The sequence below is a fragment of the Heterodontus francisci genome, chromosome 37 (assembly GCF_036365525.1).
Source record: "Heterodontus francisci isolate sHetFra1 chromosome 37, sHetFra1.hap1, whole genome shotgun sequence".
Taxonomy (NCBI): Eukaryota; Metazoa; Chordata; class Chondrichthyes; order Heterodontiformes; family Heterodontidae; genus Heterodontus; species Heterodontus francisci.
In genome coordinates this window covers 24,015,552-24,041,982 of record NC_090407.1, presented here as the reverse complement: position 1 = coordinate 24,041,982, position 26,431 = coordinate 24,015,552, and the positions used below count along the sequence as shown (strand labels likewise).

The 26,431-nt window shown below is 42.6% G+C and overlaps 1 protein-coding gene across 1 annotated transcript in view; it reads right to left on the bottom strand.

Annotated features, from left to right (window-relative positions):
• Positions 1-2,029: 2,029 nt before the first annotated feature.
• atad3 (ATPase family AAA domain containing 3) overlaps positions 2,030-26,431 on the bottom strand; it is a 54,115-nt gene continuing 29,713 nt past the window's right edge. Inside the window, exons 12-16 of the mRNA XM_068017314.1 lie at positions 26,076-26,127; positions 25,186-25,256; positions 16,195-16,362; positions 11,787-11,895; positions 2,030-3,256 (exon numbers count right to left, since the gene is read on the bottom strand). Of these exons, the coding sequence (XP_067873415.1) occupies positions 3,080-3,256; positions 11,787-11,895; positions 16,195-16,362; positions 25,186-25,256; positions 26,076-26,127 (577 nt within the window). The 3' untranslated portion in view covers positions 2,030-3,079. The remainder of the gene's footprint in view (positions 3,257-11,786; positions 11,896-16,194; positions 16,363-25,185; positions 25,257-26,075; positions 26,128-26,431) is intronic.

Below are 26,431 nucleotides of genomic sequence, written 5' to 3'. Positions count from 1 at the left end.
ATAGGTTCTGCAGCAGGTTCATCATTTCATAGTTATGTCCACAGAAACAGACAATGCAGTGATGACATTTGCTGCCTGTGGGCTCATGACACAAAGACCACTGGCCCATGGCTGTCAATAGGCCACACAGCATCAACTGCCTGGAGACCACTGATTTTTTTGTGGATACCAACAATCACTGGACTAGATACCCTTGGTGAAGGACTTCTACAAGAGGAAGGTGCTTGAAATATAAACGTGTTAATACAGGATAGAGAGTGGGCCACAGGGGATTAGGCACTTTAGGTTTAGGGCATGACTGGATGAAAAGCCCCATTTAACAAGGAGTTTGGGGCAATAGTCAGTTCGCAGGGGCACAGTGGCCCACCACAGAAAACCGACCATTAATGTTGTGTTGGATGGAGGGCGTGATTATATTTGGTGGGGAAATTAACAGTGCTGACAGCAGATGCAGTCTATGGACCTATAATCTGCATTTAATCCTTGCTGTGCCCTACCTGGGGGAAACATAACTTTATATCTAACCTGTGTTTACAATCCGCATTAAATTGGAGATTGCACATTTAGTAGTTCTGCATGTTGACGAGGATCTACATTTTCAGTAAGAATGAACTCGACTTGTTTTTCTTGCAAAATAAACCACTTTCTATTTGGCTGATTCTAATATCTTATCTTTTTATTAGATAAAGAAGGATTTACATGTTTAATCCAATAAAAAAGGATTTATCAAACTGAAATCATTCCACTTTTGGAATATAGTGACGCGGCAAGTTTAAAAAAAAAACTCGATGGGATTCTGTTCATCTTGTAAATGTACAAAAAGAAATCCAGGCTTCTGAGACTGTAAAATCACCAGGGTCATTTCAACAATTAACAGATTACTCAGAATATATATGACAGACCGGAAACCCCACTTGGCTCCTATGCCCAAACATAATGTAAAGTACTCCTGCAACTTTTACTTCCGTCTTTCAATGAAGTTTACCAAACATGGTCTTCAACAGCAACTCAGCATTTGCAGCCACTTTGGGAAGAGGGGCTCCGAACATTTGAAGGACAGAGAAGGACATTACAGGATGGCTAAAAGCTCATTTGATTTTTGTTGATAGTAATTTAGATGAGAACCCCCCCCCCCCCACCCCCTGAGTTGACAGGTCATATGGGCCAGGCTTGTATAGGAGGTTCAGGCTTTTCCATTTTAAATCAAGGTAAACAATAATCATGATCAATAACAGAATAATTAACATGCTAAATTCCAAACTAGAGCCTCTGTGTAGCTCAACATGCACAAATAGGACATGTAGTCATCATCAGAAACAAAAGGGACAAGTGAGTGGAAGTGTGGAAATCACTGGGACACTGTCTCAGTGTTCAGCATCCTTCCCCCCCCATTCTACATAGATCCAACTCTGGACCATAACTATCAGCACATCAGGACAGAGCCCCCGTACTCCAGTTTAAAATCAACCCTTTTGTTTTATTTATGTCAAAAGCTCGGCACATACAGCTTTGGACGTCAAATGCTGTGACAGCTGACTCAAACCTTTCGCCCCCCAACATGGAAGGAAAGCAGGCAAAATACAGCTTCACTTTGAAAAGCAGCTTAAGACTTGTCTTTCCTCATACAACTTTAGTATCAGTGTTTACGTATCACTAAAAACCTTCTCCGACAGAAGGGGTCTCTGTACCACATCCCTATCCCATATTAAATAGATAAGTTCAAAGACAGATGTAAGAGGGTGGATGAGAATTTCTGGGGTGAGGGATGGGAATGAGAACATTTGTAAAGGGATTTCTCACTGTTAATGGCCGCTTTAAGTTAACATTTTATTTAAAATCAATCAAAATTGACTCCAATCAAACGCAGCCAGTACTGCTGGTGGGTCAGTGCAGAACCAGAGAATATTTTAACCTTTTGAGGCATGAGTGCAATTTTCACATTCCAGAACATGCATGGCTTGCCTGCAAAGAAATTTCTGCAAAAGAAAAATTGTAAGTCTTTAAAAAATGATTAAAAGTAGAAATGGGATAAAGTTGAGTTTAATTTATTCAAATTTAACAAATTAAAAATCCCAAGTTTTATTTCTTATTTTGATGCTCATGCAACAAGAAACCAGCTGGTAGCCTGACCCCACTAATCCCACCGACAGGAATTCCAGAATCAGATGTTTAGTGGAGTTACTGGTCATCCAGCTGGGGAGGAGACAAACAGGACAGATGTAAAGGGCCCAGCCAGCAGCCTCGTTGAAGTCAACATGCCACAAACATATTAGATTACATCTGACAAGGGAAACAAAGTTGGACTCTGCCTGAGTCCTTGCTCCCACTTATTTGCGAAGTTCAAAAGCTGTTATATGGTGGTTTTAACTTCTCGTCACAGTAAAACTCAGCTCAGTGACCTGCTGAGTTGCGAACCAACAATTGCTCAATCACACTACCAACCTACAATGGCAGTGAATCCCCATGATCGGTGGGATCGCTATTGAAAAATGTGAGAAAATGTCCATTTCAAGAAATACATTTGAGGTAGGCGGACAATAAGGGATCTGGTCTCAAACATGATGAATCCAACTGTAGATTATACATGGCGAGTGCTGCAAGTCGAGGAACCCAGAACCTAAATACACCACAACAACGCAAAACATCTTCTAGACATGGATACTTAACTGCACAGAGCTCACTGTCACACTATCCTCCCAGGACAGGCTGTCCACATTGTATACTCAGCAGCTGTGGGGGTGAATGAGATGGGATGTACAGACGCCACAGCTGTGCGACAGACTGAGACTGACAGATGTGCCGTTTCACATCTCCTCTCATTAACAAGCCGCTTTCTAGTGGTTACAAAATGTGGAGACAAAAACCGTCTGAGTGCGAGTTGAAACCCCAACAGGACATGACTGACTGCTGTCTGGGTTGGAATCATGTGCAAAGCTGCTTGCATCACTGAACAGTCATAGATGAATAATCCTGGAGAATGCACAGTGCATACTCATGCACGTTTTACGTTGGTGCAGTTCAGTTCAATTCAGGGATTCTCAGCCCAGTTGCAGGGTGCAGAAATGGCTCGGCTGGACACTCACACTGGTGTGCCCTCTGGAAGAGATGGCACAAGATGCTGAACGCCTTTAGTCTTCTCTCTGCCCTCATTCTTCAGCCACTCCATTTTCTGCTTGTGCTGTCGAATTGCATCAGTCACTCTGGAATCGATCATGGTTTCAGTCAGGACACCGTCTTCAGAGGCATATGCTGCAGCCTGCAGAACAGGAATAGAAAAAGCAGATCCGTTACTGAGAATGCACGCACACTCAGAACACACCAACCATTTGGGCAATAATAGTGAAACTCAACAAATGGCATTTAAAAAGATGTTTTAAAAAGAGATCCCCTGCTGGATCAGGACTTTCTCCAGCCAGTGAAATGGAGACAAAACAAAAACATGCTTCAAATGTGATATTTATTAGAAGGAAGCACTCTTTAAAGACTGTTTTTAAACTTTCCTGCTTTCGTTCACCCTACTGCAGATTTTGTTTTTAAACAAGTGTATCAGTTCTGAGCGGAATAAAGACAAAGCATTGTAGTACTAACAGGCTAGGAGTTACCATCCATTCCACCGTCAGTTAAAGCAAAGAACTGGAGGCAACTGGATTCAAGCAAATGGAATTTAATCCTGAGAAGTGTGAGATGATGCATTTTGGGAGGACTAACAAGGCAAGGGAATATGCAATGGATGGTAGGACCCTAGGAAGTACAGAAGGCCAGAGTGACCTTGGTGTACTTGTCCATAGATCACTGAATGCAGCAGCACAGGTATATAAGGTAGTTAGGAAGGCATATAGGATACTTGCCTTTATTAGCTGAGGCACAGAATATAAAAGCAGGGAGGTTATGATGGAGCTGTATAAAATGCTAGTTAGACCACAGCTGGAGTACTATGTACAGTTCTGGTCGTCACACTATAGGAAAGATGTGATTGCACGGGAGAGGGTGCAGAGGAGATTCACCAGGATGTTGCCTGGACTGGAGCGTTTCAGCTATGAAGAGAGACTGAAAAGGCTAGGGTTGTTTTCCTTAGAACAGAGAAGGATGAGAGGGGGAATGATTTGAGGTATACAAAATTATGAGGGGCATTGATAGGTTAGTTAGGAAGAGACTTTTTCCCTTAGCGGAGGGGTCAATAACCAGGGGGTATAGATTTAAGGTAAGGGGCAGGAGGTTCAAAGGGGATTTGAGGAAAAATTATTTCACCCAGAGGGTGGTTGGCATCTGGAATACACTGCCTGAAGAGGTGGTAGAGGCAGTAACCCTCACAACATTTAAGAAGTATTTAGACGAGCACTTGAAACACCAGAGCATACAAGGCCACGGACCAAGTGCTGGAAAATGGGACTAGAACAGTTAGGTGCTTGATGGCCGGCACAGACACGATGGGCTGAAGGGCCTGTTTCTGTGCTGTATAACTCTATGACTTTATAAACGGGCTGTTCCAAGTTCCAAGGAAAGATAGTTTATTTTGCTGGGATATATGGGACAGCACTGAGCCACCATCCACTGCCTGCTTGTTTTGGGCTAGTATTCCAGAATCCATTGAGAGAAGGTATGTTCAACAAGCTAAACTGGATCATTCACCTACAGCTGATACTTTACAAAACGTTAATAGTCCACAGGCTGCTGAAAACCAGACATTGTCCACTCCCAGGATACATGGGCACTCTGAAGTAATGGACCAACGGTCAGGAACTCTGGCAAAGTGGAGCTGCTTTTCCTTCTTTCTCTCTTTCTAATTTTCTCTCCTCACAGACAGTGATTAATACTGGAGCCAGTTCCATAAGCACCTTGGAGACCTTGCTTGAATGGCCATTCTTTGTAATAGTCTGCAGAGCTGGCTCACTGAGACTGGAGCATTCCCTCTAACCTAATCCAGCAGGGGTCACTGGATACTAATGAGGAGCCGGAACCCTGGCTGATTTTTCTACTCTCTAACCCTGGGGTATGAGGCAGATCTAAGGTGAAATCAGTGCAAAAATAACTGAATCTGGAGAATGGCTCAGCACTGGACTGGGCAGTGCCTTCACCAACTGGACATCCCAGCACCGCAACTGGCAGTGCCTTCACCCACTGGCTGTAGTGGGTGAAGGCACTGCCCGGTGCAGTGCTGAGCTGTTCTCAAGGTTCAGTTATTACTGTACTGATTTCACCTTAGATCTGCCTCAAACCCCTGGGCTTGAGAACAGAAAGAATCAGCCAGGATTCCTGCTCCTCATTAATATCTAGCTAGATTCAAATGGTGTCTAGCAATGGGTAAATGCACTGCCTGGTGCGGTGCTGAACCATCCAGTGGGTGAAGGCTGATGCTGGAACCAAAGCTAAGCGTATAGAGTTCGGTTCAATGGAAGTCTAGTTTATCCATCACATTGGGGCCTCTGTCTAAATGCTACAGATTTACAGTTTTAATTACATCTGCAGACAGTGCATCAATAAATGCATTTAAAACTGAACGGAGCCACTTCAGTTAGGAACAGATTATAGAGATGGATTTTTACAGCAAAGATAGTCATGAACACCACACTGGCATCTACTCATTACCTCTAAATTCCCACCAATTCAATCCCCCTTTCCTCAGACCACTAGTCCACCCATCTGCATTGTACTCATATCCAGCATATATTTTTAAACAAACAGAATCAGGTACAGGGAATTAAATCACAGCCATGCAAAACAGCTCTTTGCGCCCTCTGCCTCAAAAAACATAATAAGTGGACTTATTTTGGAAAAATAAATCAGGACAAAACACAATGAGAAACTGGTTCAGAAGTCACATTATCCATTATTTAACTGTTGCCTTTTTAAAAAAAAACAGATTGGTCAATTCAATTGTTTCCCCAAACTGGCAGTGAGAACACAGATGCTGACTGTGAGACTCATCAGTATTTGGTTAATTACAGGACATTAAGGAGCTGGAGAAATGGCAACGAGTAGTAATTTTTGTGCTGACGTCAGGAACAGCTTCCACTGGATTTAGATGCAGATGCGTCAGGCATGAGCGGTTATAGACTTTGGCTTGCGCAACATCCAATAAGCGCAGTATCTCACAGAATCTGCACAGGCCAATGACATTCCTTGAAAAATAGTAGCACCTGCTAGTGGGAGTTATAGTGTTGATAATCCGACTGAATGTTCCAATACTTTAAAGTGAGTGAATGCTTGTCACCGGCTTGTGCACATGAGCGGCTGGCTCACAGATTGTCTATCCGGTTTTTGATAACACTGTCGCGCCACTAAATAAAGGATCCTATATTTCTGTGTATGTAAGGTTGAATTGTCTTTTACGGTTGAATTCAGCTTTTCCATTTGTAGCAAGTTTGCAATTTTTGAAAGTCTGTTAATGGGATACGGGTATTACTAGCAAGGCCAGCAGTTATTGCTCATCCCAAATGGCTCGAGAAGGTGCTGGTGAGTCTGCTTCTTGAACCACTGCAGACATGTGGTGTAGGCACTCCCACAGTGCTGTTCAGGTAGGGATTTCCAGAATTTTGACCCAGTACCAATGAAGGAACAGCAATACATGTCTAAGTCAGGATGGTGTGTGACCTGGAGGGGGAACTTGCAAGTGGTGCATACTGCTCTTAGTCTTCCTTGGCAGTTGAGGTTACAGGTTTGGAAGGTGCAGTCAAAGACGCTTTGGCAAGTTTCTGCAGTGGGTCTTGTAGATGGTATATACGACTAGCACTGTATGCCTGTGGTGTGAGGGAGTGAATGTTTAAGGTGGTGGCTGGGGTGCCACCAGGCTACTCTGTCTTGGATCGTGTTGAGCTTCTTGAGTGTTATTGGAGCTGCACTCATCCAAGCAAGTGGAGAGTATTCCATCACACTCCTGACTTATGCCTTGCTGGAGAGGATTTGAGGAGTCAAGAAGTGAGTTACGCACTGCAGAATTCCCAGCCACTGATCTGCTCTTCGAGTCATAGAGTTACACAGCACAGAAACAGGCCCTTCGGACCATCTTGTCTGTGCCAGCCATCAAGCACCTATCTATTCTAATCCCATTTTCCAGCACTTGGCCCGTAGCCTTGTATGCAACGGCGTAGATACTTCTAGACACTATGTGTGTGGCTGGTTCAGTTAAGTTTCAGGTTAATGGTGTCTCCCAGGATGTTGATGGTGGGGGATTCAGCGACGCTAATGCCATTCAATGTCAAGGGGAGATGGTTAGACACTCTTTGGTTGGTCTTATTGGTTTGTGGCCGAGTACTGTTGACAACATTAGAGCCTGGCTGCAGTTTTGGAGTGACAATCTATGATTATCCTCTTCTATTTCCATATTAAACCAATGTCGTGTATGATAATTCCCAATTGTTCTTCAACTCTCACATCAGTTATTCAATCCATTTCCCAGAACTAAAATCAAGTAATGCTTTTCGTTGTTGAACTGGAAACATACAGATCTGGGAAAGACCGTCCTGGATGCAATTCTTAAAACCTCCCCACTTTGACCAATGGACAGTTAAAACCACCCAATAATATTGTCTACTTAAATAATCAACCTATTGTCAATTCAAACTAGCCCATAGTATTGTACCAAATAAACTAGTTTAAATTAGTTCCTCATACGGAACAGCTGAAATTAAATAAATTGAAGTCAAAAGTTAATAAAATAAAAATGTCAATACTTTTGCCCACTGAATCTCACACAGGTTAAACATTCTCTCCTGGGCAGTCAGTTGCACTGGGTCAGCTGGCAAGAAGCACTGCTAACCTGGCTTTTGGGTGAATTATATCTTTGCTTTGCTGAATGTCAGGTTGGCTCAGGGACAGCACTCTCACCACAGTCAGAAGGTTATGTTCTCAAGCTCCCCTCCAGGATGAGCAGATAATCTAGGCTGACACTTTAGTGCAGCACTGAGCAAATACTGCATTGCTGGAGGTTCCATCTCGCAGATGAGACATTAAATTGAATCCCCATCTGCCTACGCAGGTGGATGTGAAAGATCCCTTGTTACTCTGTGAAGAGGTGGGGAGTTCTTCAAATCAACAGATTAGCTTATTTTCTATCTCATTGCCCTGACCTAAAAACAAGTAATTACAGCAATTGAGTACTTTTTGACAAGTAAAGTGTTTGGGGAAGTCCTAATGACACAAAAGGCGCTACATAAATGTAAGTTCTTGTCTTCACGATGCAAGAATGAGAAAGTATGTGCATGCTTGCTTTTTAAGCTTTAAAAAATCCTTCACTGTCAAACAAATAACCCCACTATGGATCTGACACCATCTGTTCAGATGAGCTGCCAATCTGTCTAATGTCTGCAGCATGCTAAAGTTGACCGAGTCCCTGCTTAATGAGCAAAATGGGTAATAACGCAAGAACCTGAAGCTACTACAGCCTGTTCATCACTTCTGTAAGCCAGGATCTGGTCAATCTTTTGCTTCCACTCTGAGCCAACTCTGCACCCCTATTCCTCCAATACAGAGCATGGTAACAGCACACTCTACAAGGATCTCGCCATTAACACTGAACAAACACAATTCCATCAGTTTAACTGTTTCTCTCAATTTCATTTTAAAACATTGTTCATTATCTTATGGTTAAATTTAACTAAATTAAATTACCTAAGAGACATGGCAGCTGAGGCCTGTATGTGGGCCTCTTACATATTGCCTCCTTGCCTTTTCTTTTAACCGAAAGCATATCAGTATGCATCAACACAGTCTCGCTAGCCATTGGAATAAAAAGACAAAAATCACAGCCTGGCTGAGCCCAGTCTACCTTCAAAGTTCTGTTGCTCTCGTTCCTTAGGGAGTGTTGACTAGATCTACTTAGAGTTCAGATACCTTCAATCATTCATATCTGTAGAGCCAGTAACACAGGTTATGTGGAAGCATCAACTGTAAATGTGACAGAGGCTAGGTACCTGGGTAAACTTAGCCCAATAGACTTGGGATGCTGCAATTTTTCACCTGGAGTTAGCAATGGTCTCTCAGGACCAAAAAGACATTTACTGTAAATGTCCTATTTTCAGGCCCAAGTCAGTAAATTCTATTAAATGCAGTAAATGTCAGCTGTAAAAGTACAACTGGAATAGGGTTAATAATTCCATCTAGCTGAGAAAGAGTTAATAATCCTGTGTCAGCAAGAATTCAATCAGGTAGAATATCTTTTTAAAATTGAGAATCAGTCAGAAACACTCTCTTACTCATAGGGAGAAAAATAACCAGTGTGTATTTACATATGATTTAACAGCAGTCAGGAGGGAACAAAACAGTGTCCCCAAAAAAAACATGTACAAGGCAGAGAATGTGCAGTGACAGCCAATGTAGTCACAATGCTGAAAAAGCCCATCTGCTCTAATCACCATTAACCTGGGAAAGCGAGTGCCTCTTGGGGACTAGGCACAGGAAGTAGAAGTGGAAAAAGAGAGATCATTTATAGTACACATGAAGCCGTTTAACACAGATCAATGCTGCAGGGAGCCAAGCCTCGAGTATCAGGGTGCTAGCCTTATATAGAGGTTGTTGCTGCGGCCCTAAAGGCAGAATGCAGCAAATGAAAATGCCTTTAAAAAAGGAACCAAAACATCCAGACAGCAAACTGCTTACTGATTATATTCTATGGATTCAGTATAGAGAGGCATGTTGCTCCAGTCAACATTTTTCACCTCATGGCCATCTCCCATTTTATGGCAGTTAGCATCAAGCTAAAGAACAGTAAGGTAGCCAGAGGTACACCAGGCCTGCTCAAATATGCAGCAGACTTAACCAGACTTTGGTCCAGCCTGTGCACAGTGAGCACAGAGTATCTGAAGTTACTGGCAGGGGAATGAATTTTACTGTCACAGCAACTCAGCAGCAGGAAACAGAACTGGGGCCCTGAGGTACTGAGAGGTTAAAGGTCTCCTGCAGCCCCCTCCACTGTCTCTGGGTGCCGGCATCTGACCTGCTGCAGATGGCAGCTTAGTAGCCTTTGGGTGACCAAATTGGGAAATACCACATCGCATGTGACTTTAAAATTAGGGGTGACACCCCTAGGGGTCAGGCCACTGGTCACTGCCTGTCCACACAAGTTGGGGCCCACAACACCACATGTGAAGAGCAAGTGTATTTTAAAATTATATGGCACAGGAGGCCATTCAATTCATCATGCCTGTACCAGCTTTTTGAAAGAGCTACCCAATTAGATCCACACCCCTGCAAATATTTCCTTTTGAAGTTTATAATCCAATTCCCAAACGTTCCAGGGATACAGTTGCACAAAGTTTCAGCATTTCAAAATCCAGATTGAGTGAGTGAGTGAGTGACAGAAAGAGCAAAATACAGTCATGCACTCAAATAAACCAGACACACACACACACACACACACAGGAGCACAAAGACTTTCAGTCTTTCATTCATTCAGATTTTGGCTCCTAGAGGTATTAGCCTAGCTCAACTGAAATAAAAGCTGCAGCTGGGACACCCACAGGTGCCAATGGGTGGGAAAGTCACTGTTTTCAGCATCAAATGAGATTTCAGCAGATCCCCCTGTGTAGCCCTTGAAGACAGAAAGCTTGGTCACTCGAATTCAAGAGGGTGACCAACAAGGACTTAACCCTGAAAGAGGGACTCACTGAATATCTGCACAAACTGTCATGGTCCTTAGTTTTTTCTCTCTGGGGAATATGTGGTTTGCCTTTAAGGCTTGCAAAGGATCAGTACTGCTTTAAGAACCAGCAAGCCTCAGGAGTTAAAGAGAAAATGCATTTTGGTTGCCATTGGATACAAGCATATGGAGAGGGAAGCAAGCAGCTTCAAAGAATGCATCCTGATTACTTGGCAACAGCCATTCGGAGACTGTGATTCAAAGGGTGCATTCTCATTACCTTGGATACAGTCATTTGGACTGAGCATCACGCAATACATTTGTTACAATTCAATTTTGAACTAGCTTTTTAGTTGGAGACAGTTTGTTCTAAGAGAGATCACAGACAGCTGGTGTTAGCACCTGAAAAAAAAGAGCTCTCAGTCATTTAAACTGAAGAAGAGAATTTAGTCTGTTTATTTATTATCTCTCAAAATTCTAAAAAATGTCAAGCCAAAACAGAGATCTCTGGTAATTTAAACTGGAGGAAGGGAAGTTAGATTGCGACAATCTTTTATCCCTCAAAAAAACTCAAGTCAGATTGATTCTATTGAAAGTGTTTGCAAGTTGTTAATTGTTGAAATTTGCTGGAGAAGGAAAGCATTACTTACTGTTGGAATTAGACAACGGACTGTTCTACTGTGGAAGAACCTTTTTTCCCCATCGGATGGCTGTGAGGACTTCAAGCAGCACTGGACAGTAAATTTGCAAGGACTCTAATTTTTTTCTATGTTAAATGTTGTTTACATCTTCATAGTGTTTAAAAATTTAGTTTTTTTAATTAAACAGTTAATTTGTTGATTTAAAGACACCTGGTTTGGTTAGCCTCATTCAGGGGTTAATAGATAGTACAATTTGGCTGGGTCTTTCTTTCATTTGGAAAGTTTAAAATGATATGTTATGCAATCTGTGGAGGGACGGGATTTGAATTAACAGTGTGTTTCTCCCACCACAATCAGAATCGTATGTTTTGATTGGGGGCTTTGACTGGAGCGGTCAATCGTAACAAAACTTTCCAACCCCAAGGGAGGGAGAACAGTTCAGATTATTTGAAAACAAACCATTTTCATACACCTTTCCTGACCTTGCTACAATAAATAAATATTCCATAAATATTGATAAGATTTTTCATTGTTCCAAGTGTTCAGCATTCAGATTTAAGTAAAAGCCATACCTGCCAGGCCACTCCGAGTTTGGAAATCTCTCTGCCCGACATTCCTTCAGTCATCCTAGCAAGCTCAGAGCATTTCTTGCCATAGTCAAATTGTGCCACTTTCAGGCGCCTGTGAAGCAGAATCAGGATGGTCATGGGGTGCTGTAAATGGTATGTCCATGGCCAGTGAACCTCTTTAGGTTCATTTTTTACCTACTAATGTGTGGACATTACTGCATCTCAATGTTTAACACTACAAGGAACCTTCACACACCTTATGACCTTCAAACCAGGGGATTAAGACTATATACTGGGACAGAGTGCCTCAAAGCCAGGAAGTACAGCTTATACATTGGAACAAACAGCTTTAAGCCAGGGGCTGCAGTCCACATACAACAAGAACTCATGGTTATATATCACTTTTTATATCCTCAGGTCACCCTAAAACTCTTCACAGCCAATGAATTACTTTTTAAGAATAGCTGTTATGTGGACAAACACATCAGCAAATGTGTGCAGAGGCAAGTCCCACAAACAGTAATGAAACGAATAACAGGTTAATCTGTTTTGGTTGTGATGGTCAAGGGATGAACGCTGGTTACGGCACAAGCAGAAACACCCTCCACCTCTTCAAATAGGTCCTAGAGAGCTTATCTGCCTACCTGCAACAAGCAGACAGAGCCTCATTTTAGAATCTCATCTGAAAGATAGAACCCTCTGACAATACTGCAGTTCCTCTGTATATATTGAGTGTCAGCCTAGATTACATGCCCAAATCCTGAAGTGTGACTTGACTGTGTCAAACAGCTTCAAACCAACAGATGCAGCTTATATAATGGGGCAGTTTCATACCTAGAAATGCAGTTCATTCAAGGGGATAAACAGCCTTTTGTTGGCTGGTCATCCACCATTTGCAGAAGTCACAAGCACTACATTTGTGCTGGACTTTAGTTTTTACTGTATCCTTAAATGCAGAAAAAAAAAAGTTTTGGAATAAATTTGCAGCAGCAGGTACTCCCATACCACTCCAAGTTACATATGGCTTTATTACCTTTAACATTCATCAAAGTGTGTACCACATCATGTAAATCATTGAAGAATGTCATAAAGACTATTTACTAGACTATACAAAAAGGAGTGCCTGGCCAACAGTTTAAATCGAGTTAAGCCAATAACTCAATGTCAAATTTCTGCTGACATTTACAAATTTCATGCAAAAGGCATTTGTGGCCCAGTGAGCTAATGGGTTGTCCCTGGGACCTATGTTGGAATCTAGCCTAAATTGATAAAAATGTAAGACTCTTCATTCTTTTGACAGCCACAGCCTAGTCCCTCTGGGAGTGCAATTCTGTGAAATATCACAAATCACACACGTGAACGTAAGAATTTGTCAGGGCCTCGGCTAACAGAACCCGCGGTGACTTACGATATTTTATTTGTGTGCTAGGTGGTTAGTTTCCACCCCCTCAAAAGTCAAGGTTTAATTTTTAAAAAAACACAAACAGCTGTTCAATTTTGCCGACTTCTGGCAGCAGTTTTTGGAATGCTCTGGAAAGTTACAAGGAGCCATTATGTCAGGCTGTAGGGTTTGGTTTCTGTTCTACTCAATTGAGTGGATGGACATTTGATATGTGGCAACTGCTATTCTAGTATAACCACCGCAGAAAGAAAGGGTTTCACTGGATCCTATGCTCAGGGTCAGAGTGATCGCAAAAGGTTTCAGCAGCTAGGGCTGGAAACTCCCCACTATAGCAGCATCATCCATTTAACAAAGTTTACCCCTCTCACCATTCCTTTAACAAAGAGCTCCCTCCCCAACTACTAATGATTTTTGGGGTGAAACAGTGACTGTCAATAGCAGGCTTAGCAAGAACTACTGAAGGGAACTGAATTCAGACATATCTGCATCAGCAGCTCCAAGCCAATTTGCCTGACGCCACAAGAACAGTATTTAAATAAAATTGTTTGAAAACAGAATACGATTCATCTTAATTCTTCACAAATGTGATTGTTGTGTTTTTTTTTAAATTAAAGAAGTGGGGGTTGCCTAACAGGATAAAACCTAAAAGGCACAATTGAAAAAGGATGAATATTCAAGAAGTTGGCTCAATCTTCTACATGGGTTCACTCAGAGCTGTCATACTCCCTCATCTATAGAGCAGCTCTGACACTTGTTAGCTTTAATTGTCTCTACTTTTGCTCTTCTTGAATTGGGCATGAGTGTTAAATCATGTACAAGGCTGTGTCACAAAAACGTTGTGCTCCCAATGTAATTTTGATTATAAATCAGATTAATTCTTTATCCAAGACAGAGATTTCAAGACTATCACTACTTTCACAAGAAATGCTGTGGGTTGTCTGAAAGCACATTTCAGATAGAAAAAAGGTCAAGCAGAGAGGGTGTAATGTCTTGTGTCTGAAGCCACTAAATTCAGATCTAATGGAGTCGCAATCTTTTGCGAGTGGCAAACAGTGGTTAGGTGAATCCTGAAATCGGACCTCCACTCCCACTACACACAGTCCAAATAACAAGCTCCACAATAGTTTTTTTTTTATTTGTTCATGGGATGTGGGCATCGCTGGCCAGGCCAGCATTTATTGACCATCCCTAATTGCCCTCAAGAAGGTGGTGGTGAGCTGCCTACTTGAATGGCTGCAGTTCTTGGGGTTTAGGTACACCCACAGTGTTGTTCGAAAGGGAGTTCCAGGATTTTGACCCAGCGACAGTGAAGGAACGGCGATATAGTTCCAAGCTGGGATGGTGTAAAGGATCGAGAAGGAGAGGGCATAGATTTAAAGTATTTGGTAAGAGAAGCAAAAGTGACGTGAGGCAAAACTTTTTTACGCAGTGAGTGGTTAAGATCTGGAATGCACTGCCTGAGAACGTGGTGGAGGCAGGTTCAACTGAAGCATTTAAAAGGGAATTAGACCGTTAAATGAAAAGGAAGAATGTGCAGCGTTATGGGGAGAAGGCAGGGGAATGGAACTGAGGGAGTTACGCTTTCAGAGAGCCAGTATGGACACGATGGTCTGAATGGCCTCTTTCTACACTAACGATTCTGAGATTGTGTGTGTGGCTTGCAGGGGAACTTGGAGGTGGTGGTGTTCCCTTGTTAGTGTAAACAAGGCTTTTGGCAGAGCTATTGAATTGAACAGATCAGATCAGATGCAGAAACAGCACTTGTACAAATTTGTACAACACCCGCAATCCAAATTTGCAGCCCTCCCTTCCATTCACAGCATTGTCACAGTCAGACTTTAACAGATGGTTTCTGTGGCCCAAATTGTACATTTTTATATTAGTAGAAAAAAGGTGTCAGTTACTCAATAATTACAAGAATAATTTCTGTCTATTGCAGGTTTTGGCCTGAAATGGGAAATCCAAGCATCTAACTGAAAAGAAGGGATGTTTTGTGTTTGAACAACAGTAAAAAGCATGGGGTGGGGGAATTAAATGGCAGATTCATCTTGTCTCAACAGATATCACATTTACCAGATTCAGATTAAGTTGAGTTTGGTCAGTGGACCAAGTTGTGCTCAACCTATAAATCACAAGTAGGTGCAAAATTAGAGTACAAATTTTCCTACAGTTGGTTACACTTGGAGCAGTGATTTAAAATTAAATCTATCTTTTAGTGTGAAACCAACTCTGCAGATTGCACTTAAAAAGTTCACTAGACTCAACCACTGGGGCTGATTGGTTGGGTATTATCACTGGCTTTAAGCCAATGAAATATTCACTGTCCATTTGAATAGCCAGGATTCAGTTTCACATGGAGGCTGAATGAACAATTAAGTGGAAAAGCAGAGCAGGACCTTTCACCCGGAGCCCTGCTCTCACCTCCCAATGCCTAAGACCACTCCTCTCAGTGAATGATATTTGGGAAAAGGGGAGAACCAGGTTAAGCAAAGAAACGAAGGAACTGTATTTTTAAGTGGAAGCTTGTTACCATTGGCCCAAAGGTTTTGATGGTCCAACAGAGATGAAAGTAGGCTGCCCAGCTTTACAATTACCAAGAGGCCAGATTAGGACTCAGCAACTTCTCAGTAAGTGGTAGGCTACACAAGTCTACTGCCAGACAGAGCTACTGCCCTGCAAGCGTGTAGCCTCAATGAAACTTCAATTAGAACATAGAGGGACGTTCCTCCTCAGGAACAGAAAAATTACGTTAAAGTAGGAGAACAAACAACTTTCTGCACATCCCATTACTGCTTAATAGTAGCCATGTTAGTTGCCTTAACAGAAGGCAGCCCACCCACACTCCCAATACAATGCAGGGTGGATAGCTCAAAGGGAGGCAGGTTAAAATGGGGGTGAGGAAGGAGGAAGAGAAATTTAAAACAATAGTTAAAAATGAAACAGAAGATCACAGCAAGATTACTCAACAGTCACTGAAAGCCAAAAATGAGAGTAAGTTAGAGCACGTACTGTTTCCCCTCTGTGGCAGGTTTCAGGACGTATTTGTCAAAATATAACCTGACCAGTCGCTCCCTCTCCTCAAGTCCTGGCAGACCAAAGTTAACAATTTCATCAATTCGATCATTGATGGCCCAGTCAAACTGCTCCGGTTGATTACTAGCCAACACAAGCATAAACCTGTTAAGAAAAGCAGATGAGCATTAATGAGTGGAGTGTCCAGAATATCAATTCAAATAAACCCTTAAAGGTATTATCACAGTAGTAGTGTGTGGTGCCCCACAGATTACAATATGTTCCGCTGCAAAGCATTAAAAGGGCAAATCATTACTAATCTAATTTCATGATGTTTTTCATTTTTGTTTCTGTGAATTGAACAGCCCAGGTAAGGCTTCAAGTTCATCCTTTACCTGAATTGTTTCTACATCACACAAATTCACAAAAGCAACAAGCAAGTCAGATACCAGGATTAGTAGGACAGGCTGTACATGGGATGAAACAGCTTGGGATCAGCTCTCAACTTTAAGACACTAAAGGAGGGTAGAATGTAGAAGAGAAAAGATAGGGAGAAGGATAGCAGGAAGGACCAGAACCTAGCTGGAATAACAAGAAATTGATGGGCCGACTATCTCTGAGCACAGATATTTGTTATAGGTCCTCAGTGAGGTGAGTTTGGTATGGTCAATCCAGCTCTCAGCAAGATTCGATGCCAGTCATTTTGCTTAGGAATGTATATCATTAAAAAAAAATCAATGTCACTGGGAGTTCAGTAAAAGTGGAGGTTTGAAATTCACACTGTGCCAACTTCAAGTGAAAGTACTTAGCAACACAACTATAATGTCCTTCCAAACTTGTATTGTGTTTGAAGAGAGCACTAAGATTGATAACAATAGATGGCTTGTCATGGATAGTGGGGCAAATTTGAGGGGATGAATTACATGCCAATACATGAAAGATACTGTTTCAACTGCAAATATTTCTTACTGCACACTGCCACTAATGGACAGAATAATACTGTGTGGAATCCTGGCACGTGGACTCTTTTCATATTAAGATTTATTATCAAATAGCCTCCTAGCTAGAAAGGTACCTATAAATATTTGTATTTAATTGCCAATGTGAAGAATATTCACTGAAGGAAAATCATGAGGGCACAATGTATAATAACAGAGCTCTTTGCTGCTTAATAATGAAAGCATCCAACTGTAAAATTCACAAGGGACTGAGTTCCTTGCGGGACGTTTTGCTAGTGCTTTTGGGGAGGGTTTAAACTAGTTTGGCAGGGGGATGGGGACCTGAGGGTAGACTCAGCTAGGACAAAATCAGAAATTAAAACGGAAGGCGGAAAATTAATGGATGAGTCTGGAAGACAGAGGAAACGAGGGTTAGAAAATAAAAAAAAAAGTTTGACAGTGCTCAACGGTATCTATTTCAATGCAAGGAGTATAGCAAATAAAGCAGAAGAGCTGAAGGCACAGATAGACACGTGGCAGTATGATATCATAGCTATTACGGAAACATAGTTTAAGGAAGGAGAGGAATGGCAGCTCAGCGTTCCGGGTCACAGGGTTTTCAGAAGCGATAGGGAGGGGGATAAGAAAGGAGGGGGAGTGGCAACTTTGGTCAAGGAAACTATTACAGCTGTGAGGAGGGATGATACGTAGGAAGGTTCATCAAATGAGGCCATATGGATTGAGCTAAGGAACAAAAAAGGGGCAATCACACTGCTGGGAGTGCACTACAGACACCCAGTCAGAGGGAGATAGAACAGCAGATATGTAGGCAAATCTCTGAGAAGTGCAAGAACAATAGGGCAGTAACAGTAGGGGATTTTAACTACCCCAATATTAACTGGGATAGTTTTAGTGTGAAAGGAATTGAGGGAGCAGAATTCTTGAGGTGCGTTCAGGAGAACCTTTTTGCCCAGAACATAGCAAGTCCAACAAGAGAAGGCGCAGTTTTAGACTTAGTTTTAGGAAATGAAGATGGGAACGTGGAAGGAGTGGCAGTGGGAGAGAATTTTAGTGGTAGTGATCATAATTCAGTCAGTATTAACATAATTATGGAAAAGGACAGAGATAGAACAGGAGTTAGAGTTCTCAATTGGGGCAAGGCCAATTTTACTAAGCTGAGGAATGGTTTAGCGAAAGTGGACTGGAAACAGCTACTTGAAGGTAAATCAGTGTCCGAACAGTGGGAGGCATCCCAAGGGGAGATTCAAGGGGTTCAGGGTAAACATGTTCCCACAAAGAAAAAGGGTAGGCGGCCAAATCTACAGCCCCATAGATGTCAAGGAGCCTACAGGGTACGATAATGCAGAAAAGGAAAGCTTATGTCTGACATAGAGAACTCAATACTACAGAAAGCTGAGAGGAGTATAGAAAGTGGAGGGGTGAAATCAAAAAGGAAATTTAGGAAAGCAGAGAGAGGGCATGAAAGAATATTGGCAAGCAAAATCAAGGTGAACCCAAAGATGTTTTATCAATACATTAAGAGTAAGAGGATAACTAAGTAGGGCCCATAAAAGACCAAAAGGTAACCTATATGTATGAGTGGAAGATATTGGTAGGATTCTTAATGAATACTTTGCGTCCGTCTTCACAAAAGAGGGGGAACAATGCAGATATTGTAGTTAAGGAGGAAGAGTGTGAAGTATTGGATGTGATAAACATAGGGAGAGGAAGGATTAATGGGATTAGCATCCTTGAAAGGTGATAAATCACCAAGGCCAGATGAAATGTATCCTAGGCTGTTAAAAGAAGGAAGAGAGAGGAAATAGCAGAGGGTCTGACCATCACTTTCCAGTCCTCACTGGATACAGGTGTGGTGCCAGAGGATAGAGGAATTGCTAACGTTGTACCTCTGTTTAAAAAGGGAGCGAAGGATAGACCAAATAATTATAGGCCAGTCAGTCTAACTTCAGTAGTGGGCAAATTATTGGAATCATTTCTGAGAGACAGGATAAACTGTCACTTAGAAAGGCACAGGTTAATTAAGGATAGTCAGCATGGATTTGTTAAAGGAAGATCTTGTTTGACTAACTTGATCAAATTTTTTGAAGAAGTAACAAGGAAGATAGATGAGGGTAGTGCAGTTGATGTGGTCTACATGGATTTTAGCAAGGCTTTTGACAAGGTCCCACATGGCAGACTGGTTAAAAAAATAAAATCCCATGGGATCCAGGGAAATGCAGCAAGGTGGATACAAAATTGGCTCAGTGGCAGGATACAAAGGGTAATTGTTGACAGCTGTTTTAGCAACTGGAGGGCTATTTCCAGTAGCATTCCACATGGCTCAGTACTGGGTCCCCTGCTTTTTGTGCTGTATATTAACGATTTGGATGTAAATGTAGGGGGTATGATCAAGAAATTTGCGGACGACACAGAGATTGGCCATGTGGTAGATAACGAGCAGGATAGCTGTAGGAAGATATTGATGGTCTGGTCAGATGGGCAGAAAAGGGGCAAATGGAATTCAACTTGGAGAAATGTGAGGTGATGCATTTGGGGAGGTTTTAGTTTTAGTTTAGTTTAGAGATACAGCACTGAAACAGGCCCATCAGCCCACCGAGTCTGTGCCGACCATCAACCACCCATTTATACTAATCCTACTCTAAATCCATTATAGCCACTCCAGGCGCTGCTTCACAAACCACTGACCACCTCCAGGCGCGTATCCATTGTCTCTCGAGATAAGGAGGCCCAAAAGACTCTAAATCCATATTCCTACCACATCCCTACCTGTTCCTATATTTCCCTACCACCTACCTATACTAGGGGCAATTTATAATGGCCAATTTACCTATCAACCTGCAAGTCTTTGGCATGTGGGAGGTAACCGGAGCACCCGGAGGAAACCCACACATACACAGGGAGAACTTGCAAACTCCACACAGGCAGTACCCAGAATTGAACCCGGGTCGCTGGAGCTGTGAGGCTGCGGTGCTAACCACTGCGCCAAACAAGGCAAAGGAATACACGATTAATGGGAAAATTCTGAGAAGTGGAGTGGAAGTAAGAACCTTGGAGTGAATGTCCACAGATCCTTGAAGGTAGCAGAACAGGTCGATAAGGTGGTTAAGAAGGCATGTGGAATCCTTTCCTTTATTAGCCAAGGTATAGAATACAAGAGCAGGGAGGTTATGCTGGAATTTTATAACTCACTGGTTAGGCCACAACTTGAGTACTGTGCGCAGTTCTGGTCACCTCATTACAGAAAGGATGTAACTGCACTAGAGAGGGTACAGAGGAGACTTACGAGGATGTTACCAGGACTGGAAAAATGCAGCTGTGAGGAAAGATTGGATAGGCTGGAGTTGTTCTCCTTGGAACAGAGAAGTCTGAGGGGAGATCTGATTGAAATGTATAAAATTTTGAGGGGTCTGGATAGAGTGGAGGTGAAGGTCTATTCACCTTAACAGAGAGAGGTCAGTGACGTGGGGGCATCGATTTAAAGTAATTGGTAGAAAAACTAGAGGGGAGATAAGGAAAAACTTTTTCATCCAGTGGGTGGTGATGGTCTGGAACTCACTGCCTGAAAGGGTAGTTGAGGCAGAGACCCTCAAACTCATTCAAAAGGAGTCTGGATATGCACCTCAAGTGCCGTAAGCTGCAGGACTACAGACCAAAAGCTGGAAGGTGGGATTAGAATAGGTGAATAATTTTTCGGCTGGCACAGACACGATAGGCCAAGTGGCCTCTTTCTGTGCCTTAAACTTTCTATGATGTACTGGAGTGTGAATGCTAAGTACAGATTCTATTTGTTTTATGTGCATCATTCGCATTTTCTTCTTTGCTGAAGGTACTATTCCTTGCTGGGGCAATGGTTCCACAGGCAATGATCATCCTCCACCCAAAAGGGCACCTTCCAAGTACGAGCTTAGACAGCAAATGTTGGCATGCCATTTCACAGAGCAGGGGCCAATGCAATAGAACTCAACCCTGTCCTCAAAATGTCCACACTCAAGCTTCCAGCTGGTCAGTGATCAGGCATGGAAACTCTGGCTGATTGCAACCCAGATCTGAGTGGCCAACTGTATTGCCTCCAACTTCTGCCCTAACAGAGATCAGGGAATTCAACGGACACCAGGCATTGCCTGGGACCTTCTTGGTCTTTTTGGCACTGACATAATGGATAAAGTTGCAGACTCACCGGGGGAACAGCTTTACATGTACTTAATAGATCTGATCTCGATCAAGGAGAAAATCTCCTCAGAGAAAGTCAATACTCCCAGCCACCGAGGACACTGATTCAGCAGAACACCTGCGGCCTGCGTGGGAGTTAAGACTCTGCAACACGAGAGAACAAAAGCCAACAAAATCCTCTGTCCTGAAGATCTAAGTCACTGTTAAGCAATTAATTACACATGGGCAGGATGCTATTTAAATACACTGTTTAAATAATTAATCTGACAGACTACAATAGTTCAAACAACCTTGTTGGCAGTTACTCGTTTCCTGAGTGATCTCTCAGGCACTAGCATTGCTGTCTGGACTGACATGCCACTGGTATATCTGGATCAACATGTTCCTGGTGCTATCTGAACCCACAGTATCGTTACTTTCTGGACTGACATTAGTGGTGTATAGTTTTTAAAAATGTTTTCCAGAAAATGATGCTGCCAAGACCACATTTATTTTGCTGAGGTCCCAACATCGGGAACGTGGCGGGGGGGCGGGCAGGTGCTGGAAGACCGTACTAGCAGCGGCCCGCCACGGAGTCCAACACCGTGAGTGCCGATCCTCCGGGCAGCGGCGCGGCTCTGTGGCAGCTCCCTGCCGCTGGGCGACAGGCTCCACGGCAGCTCCCTGCCGCTGGGCGACAGGCTCCATGGCAGCCCCCTGCCGCTGGGCGACAGGCTCCATGGCAGCACCCTGCCGCTGGGCGACAGGACCTGCTTTACATATGTAAATGAAGTCCCAGAATAAGTTTAAATAAAACTCACAGCGATCTTACCTACTGCCCAGGATCTTCCGAGTAGCAGCTGGCACTCACGTGCCTTCACTTTCCTGTTCAGGGAAAGCTGGCGCCACGGAGGTGGGGATGGGGGGGAACTTATGATTTTCAGTGCAGTGGTAGTGCGGGGGGGGGGGGGGGGGCGGGGAAGAGAATGGGCTCAAATGTACATTACTAGTGTAGGGGAGGTGGGGGGGGGGGGGCGGGGCGGTGCGGGATGAGGTGACCTCTGCACTTTGATCTTTTTGGCGGCGGGGGGGGGGGAGGGCGATTCTTCCAAGCAAGTGCTTTGGGGGAGGTGGGTTGATCGCAGGGCAACTATTACATGTGAGAGTTACTGTGGGGGGGATCGGAGTGATAGTTTATTTTGTGGTGCATTTGGGGGAGGGTAGGGCTTTAAAACTTTAAATTGGGCCGCAGCAGGCCACCATTTATTTCGCCCAAGGGGAAGAAAATTCAGCCCTAGGATTCTGGTTCTCCTCATCCCTCCATGCACTTTTAAATCATTTTTCCCTTTTATTCGTTGTATACATTTCTCTGGAGGCCAAGTGGTGACTTTCTCTCGAGAACCCCTCAATTCTACACGTGTTACTACCCAGTTGGCAGTGGGAGCACTCTATTGTTCCTACCCCGTAGAAGTCGACACCTCATCCCTTGGTGAATAGCTTTTAAACTGCATCATATTCTCCATATTGCTCTTCTCGGACTACAATGTGCTTTAAAGCTGGAAACAAATCAGCTGCCCTCCAGAATTTTTGTTTTACATTTTTGACAAAGAAATGAGGTCGTTTTTTTAAAAAAAAAGAAAATTTAAAAAATTACAAACTGTTAAAGTTTAATTTCTGAAACCTACTTTAGGTCTAATGCTGGTCCAATACCTGGATCGGACATTTAAAACAAGCTTGTGTTTCAGGTCTAAAAATCCAATGGCTTCAGATCAGGAGCCAAACCCACTGAGATGCAAAAAGCAGATAAAAGTTTAGCTAAATGTATTCATTGATGAGCACTAAAAACAGAACCTGTAAACTAACAGAATATCTCCAGCACCCTTTAGAAGAGTGGTTATAGTCACTAAATATTAATGCTTGATTCACCATAATTTACAACAACAATGAACGGGTGCAGTTTAAGGAAATTCTGCAAGTGGCAATCTCATTATGTTCCTTAGATTTTTAAAATAAAATTGATTTACTTCAATATTTGTGTTTGAAACAGGAGTGCTGAATGCCACAGAAAGAAATCTGAACTGGAAGAACTTCTGAGTCTAATGGTTTGGGGAAAACCAAAGGAATTGCACAGATACAACAACAGAATAAGACCGCATCTTAATCCTCTTGTGTTGGGCTTAATAACTCCTCTAAGGTATTATTGCTGTCACTTACTAAATTTCAACAAAAATAGAGGAAATGAATTTACATCCAGAAAATCTATACACTATATGCCAGTGGGGCTTCAGGTGCACACCTGAAAGCGGGCCGGGGGGTGGGGTGGTGCGGTGGTGGAGAAATCATGTTTTGATTTTTGGGCTGCCTTTGAACCAATCACAAAACACGACCATTATTTTCTCACTTTATTACTTCAAATTTCTATGATAATCTCAACTCACCGCAAGCAGAACCACGGGATTGCACCAGTTTTACAAAAATAAAGCAAGACGCTCTTTAAAAGCAGACAGACAATCAGGCGAAGAATTAATCTTAGAATAGAAAATAGCTTTCAAATTGAAATGGTGACCTGCTGCTTATTAATTGGCTCAGTTCCTTTCAGGTGAACTGCAAATGCCTTACTTTAAACAATGATTTTCCCTTCAATCAACCATTTTAAAAAGCAGGCTTAAAGGGCTGGGTGTCGATCAATAAGCAGGATGCGTGACAGAGGTTAGCTGGGAAGTGCTGATAAGGCTTCCAACTGATAAGTAAGTTAGTGTTCAGATTTCACTCAATAACCATAAAAACACATGGCCAAGAACCACAAATTTATTCACCTCTATCTTGCAATTATGGAGACTGTGAATGACAGTATTAGGATGTCATATAGATAGTTTTTAAAAAAAAGCATAAGAAAGATTGAGCTACACTGGGTTGTCAACTGAATTTTCTGCCAAAGGTGGATAATGGGCTATCATTGCTGCAGCGCGTACACTTCTTAGACAAGTGAACTGTCGTCTTAGTAGGCTTGAATATGTTAGCGTTACCACATTTATACTAAAATGGAGGCCATTCCTTCCCCAAAATGGAGATCAGTAACACTGTTCAAGATTAGGATGAAAGCTTTTATTGATCTGGGCTGCAAGTGGGAATAGTGTGTTTAAAAATGAATTTTTGGTCACTTGGTCTAAACATGAATTCCAGAGGTGAGGTGAGAGTGACTGCCCTTGACATCAAAGGTGCATTTGTCTGAATGTGGCATCAAGGAGCCCTAGCAAAATTGAAGCCAATTGAGTTGGAGTCACACGTAGCACAAACCTGGAACTCCCTTACTAACATCAGTGTAAGTATACCTACACCTACGCCAACTTTAAGGGCATTTAAGTGGTCATTGGATAGACATATGGATGAAAATGGAATAGTGTAGGTCAGATGGTTTCACAGGTCGGCGCAACATCGAGGGCCGAAGGGCCTGTACTGCGCTGTAATGTTCTAAAAAAAAAAAATGGACTACAGCAGTTCAAGAAGGTGGCTCACCACCATCTTCTCAAGGGCGATTAGGGATGGGCAACAAATGCTGGCCTTGCCAGTGATGCGCACAACCCATGAACAGAAAAAAATTATGCAGTTTTTATTTCAGATTTCCAGAATCCACAGTATTTTGCTTTTGCCTCACTTCATGAAGCTGTTGCATAATGTCACCAACTGGATTTTCAACAAATTTCCTTTTCCAAATAATCTCATCCTGTTTGGTCCAACTTAACCCTCCACATCGAATGCTTCACCCAGCAATTTACTGAAACATAAATAGGCCAAACAAGTGCCTTATGAAGAAGGGTGCTACTCCCTCATTCTGACGCTGACTGTCCTGTGATTTTCTGATTTTAAGACTAATACCTACTTGTTACTCTGCTCCCCCGTTCGGTACAGAAATGCATTCAGTGTTGCTCTCAGATCTTCACTAATCTTTTCCTATAAAAACATATCAAGGTGGAAAGAAAGCATGAACAAGAAGCACTTTCCCCAATTCATAAACAAAAAACCTGTAGCTGTTGAAAACTGTAATGCATTTAAATACCTAGCATTTTATCTACTTAACTCAGAGATGGCATAATGGAGCTTATGACACAGTCCCTGAGCTATAAAATGGAAGGAGGTAGTTCAGGTGTACTGCTGTATTAATTCTTCTCACGCACCTTCATTACCAATCTGCACCACTCCTCAATCTCTTTGATGTGTTAAACTCATAACCACCAGAAACCAATTCTAAAGCAACAGACGCAGGGCCTGCACCGCTGCTTCCACAGGGCTCAGAGAAGAGATTGAAAAAAAGAGCAAAATGTTGTTTCTCTTTCAATAAACTTTCAAAGCAAACATGTGAAGCAGAAAGAGCAGCTGGTCAGACACAAAAACCACAAGATATAGCTGAAAAATCCCAAACCGAAACCCAATAAAATGATCATATCTAGGAATGACACTGCCCCACTGCACCCAATTATGAATTTAGGAGAATGGAAATAAACCCAGCCAGTACACACAGTCCCGCCAGATCAACCAAACCCACCCCCCACTGCGTCAACCAAGGTCCACTGATGGTGCCCCAAGGCAGAACGGAACTAGGACAGGAATGAAACAGAAATTGAGAAAAAAACTGAAAAGATGTTGGTCAACAATTTCACTCTTTATATATGTTCACAATCAATCAGGGCCATGGGACAAGCAGCACCTACTTCCCCAATGATTACTTGTGTTCAAAAATTTTTCAAAAGGACATGTGGGTAGTACACTTACTGTTGCTCTCTTTCGAAGGAACGCATCCGCCTCATCCACAAACAGCAAAAGCCTGTGCACAGGAGGCAATTTATGATCATTCCTTTGACGTCAGATAAACACATCCAAACATTTAAACCCAAAAGTCCAAAATAATTCATCCCCATTAATTAGAATTCCTGAGGTGCAAAAGCTGGGAACATTGATCCAAAAATAAAGCACTCCCAGAAAAGAAACAGTAAGTTGCACCCACATTTTTAGGTAGGTTGGTGTAGGTGGGCCAAGTAACACACAGTGGATTATTACACTGTACTTCAGATGAAAGTATCATCATTTGATGGCTGCAAGAGTCTTATGTGAGTTTGGACAGTCTCGAA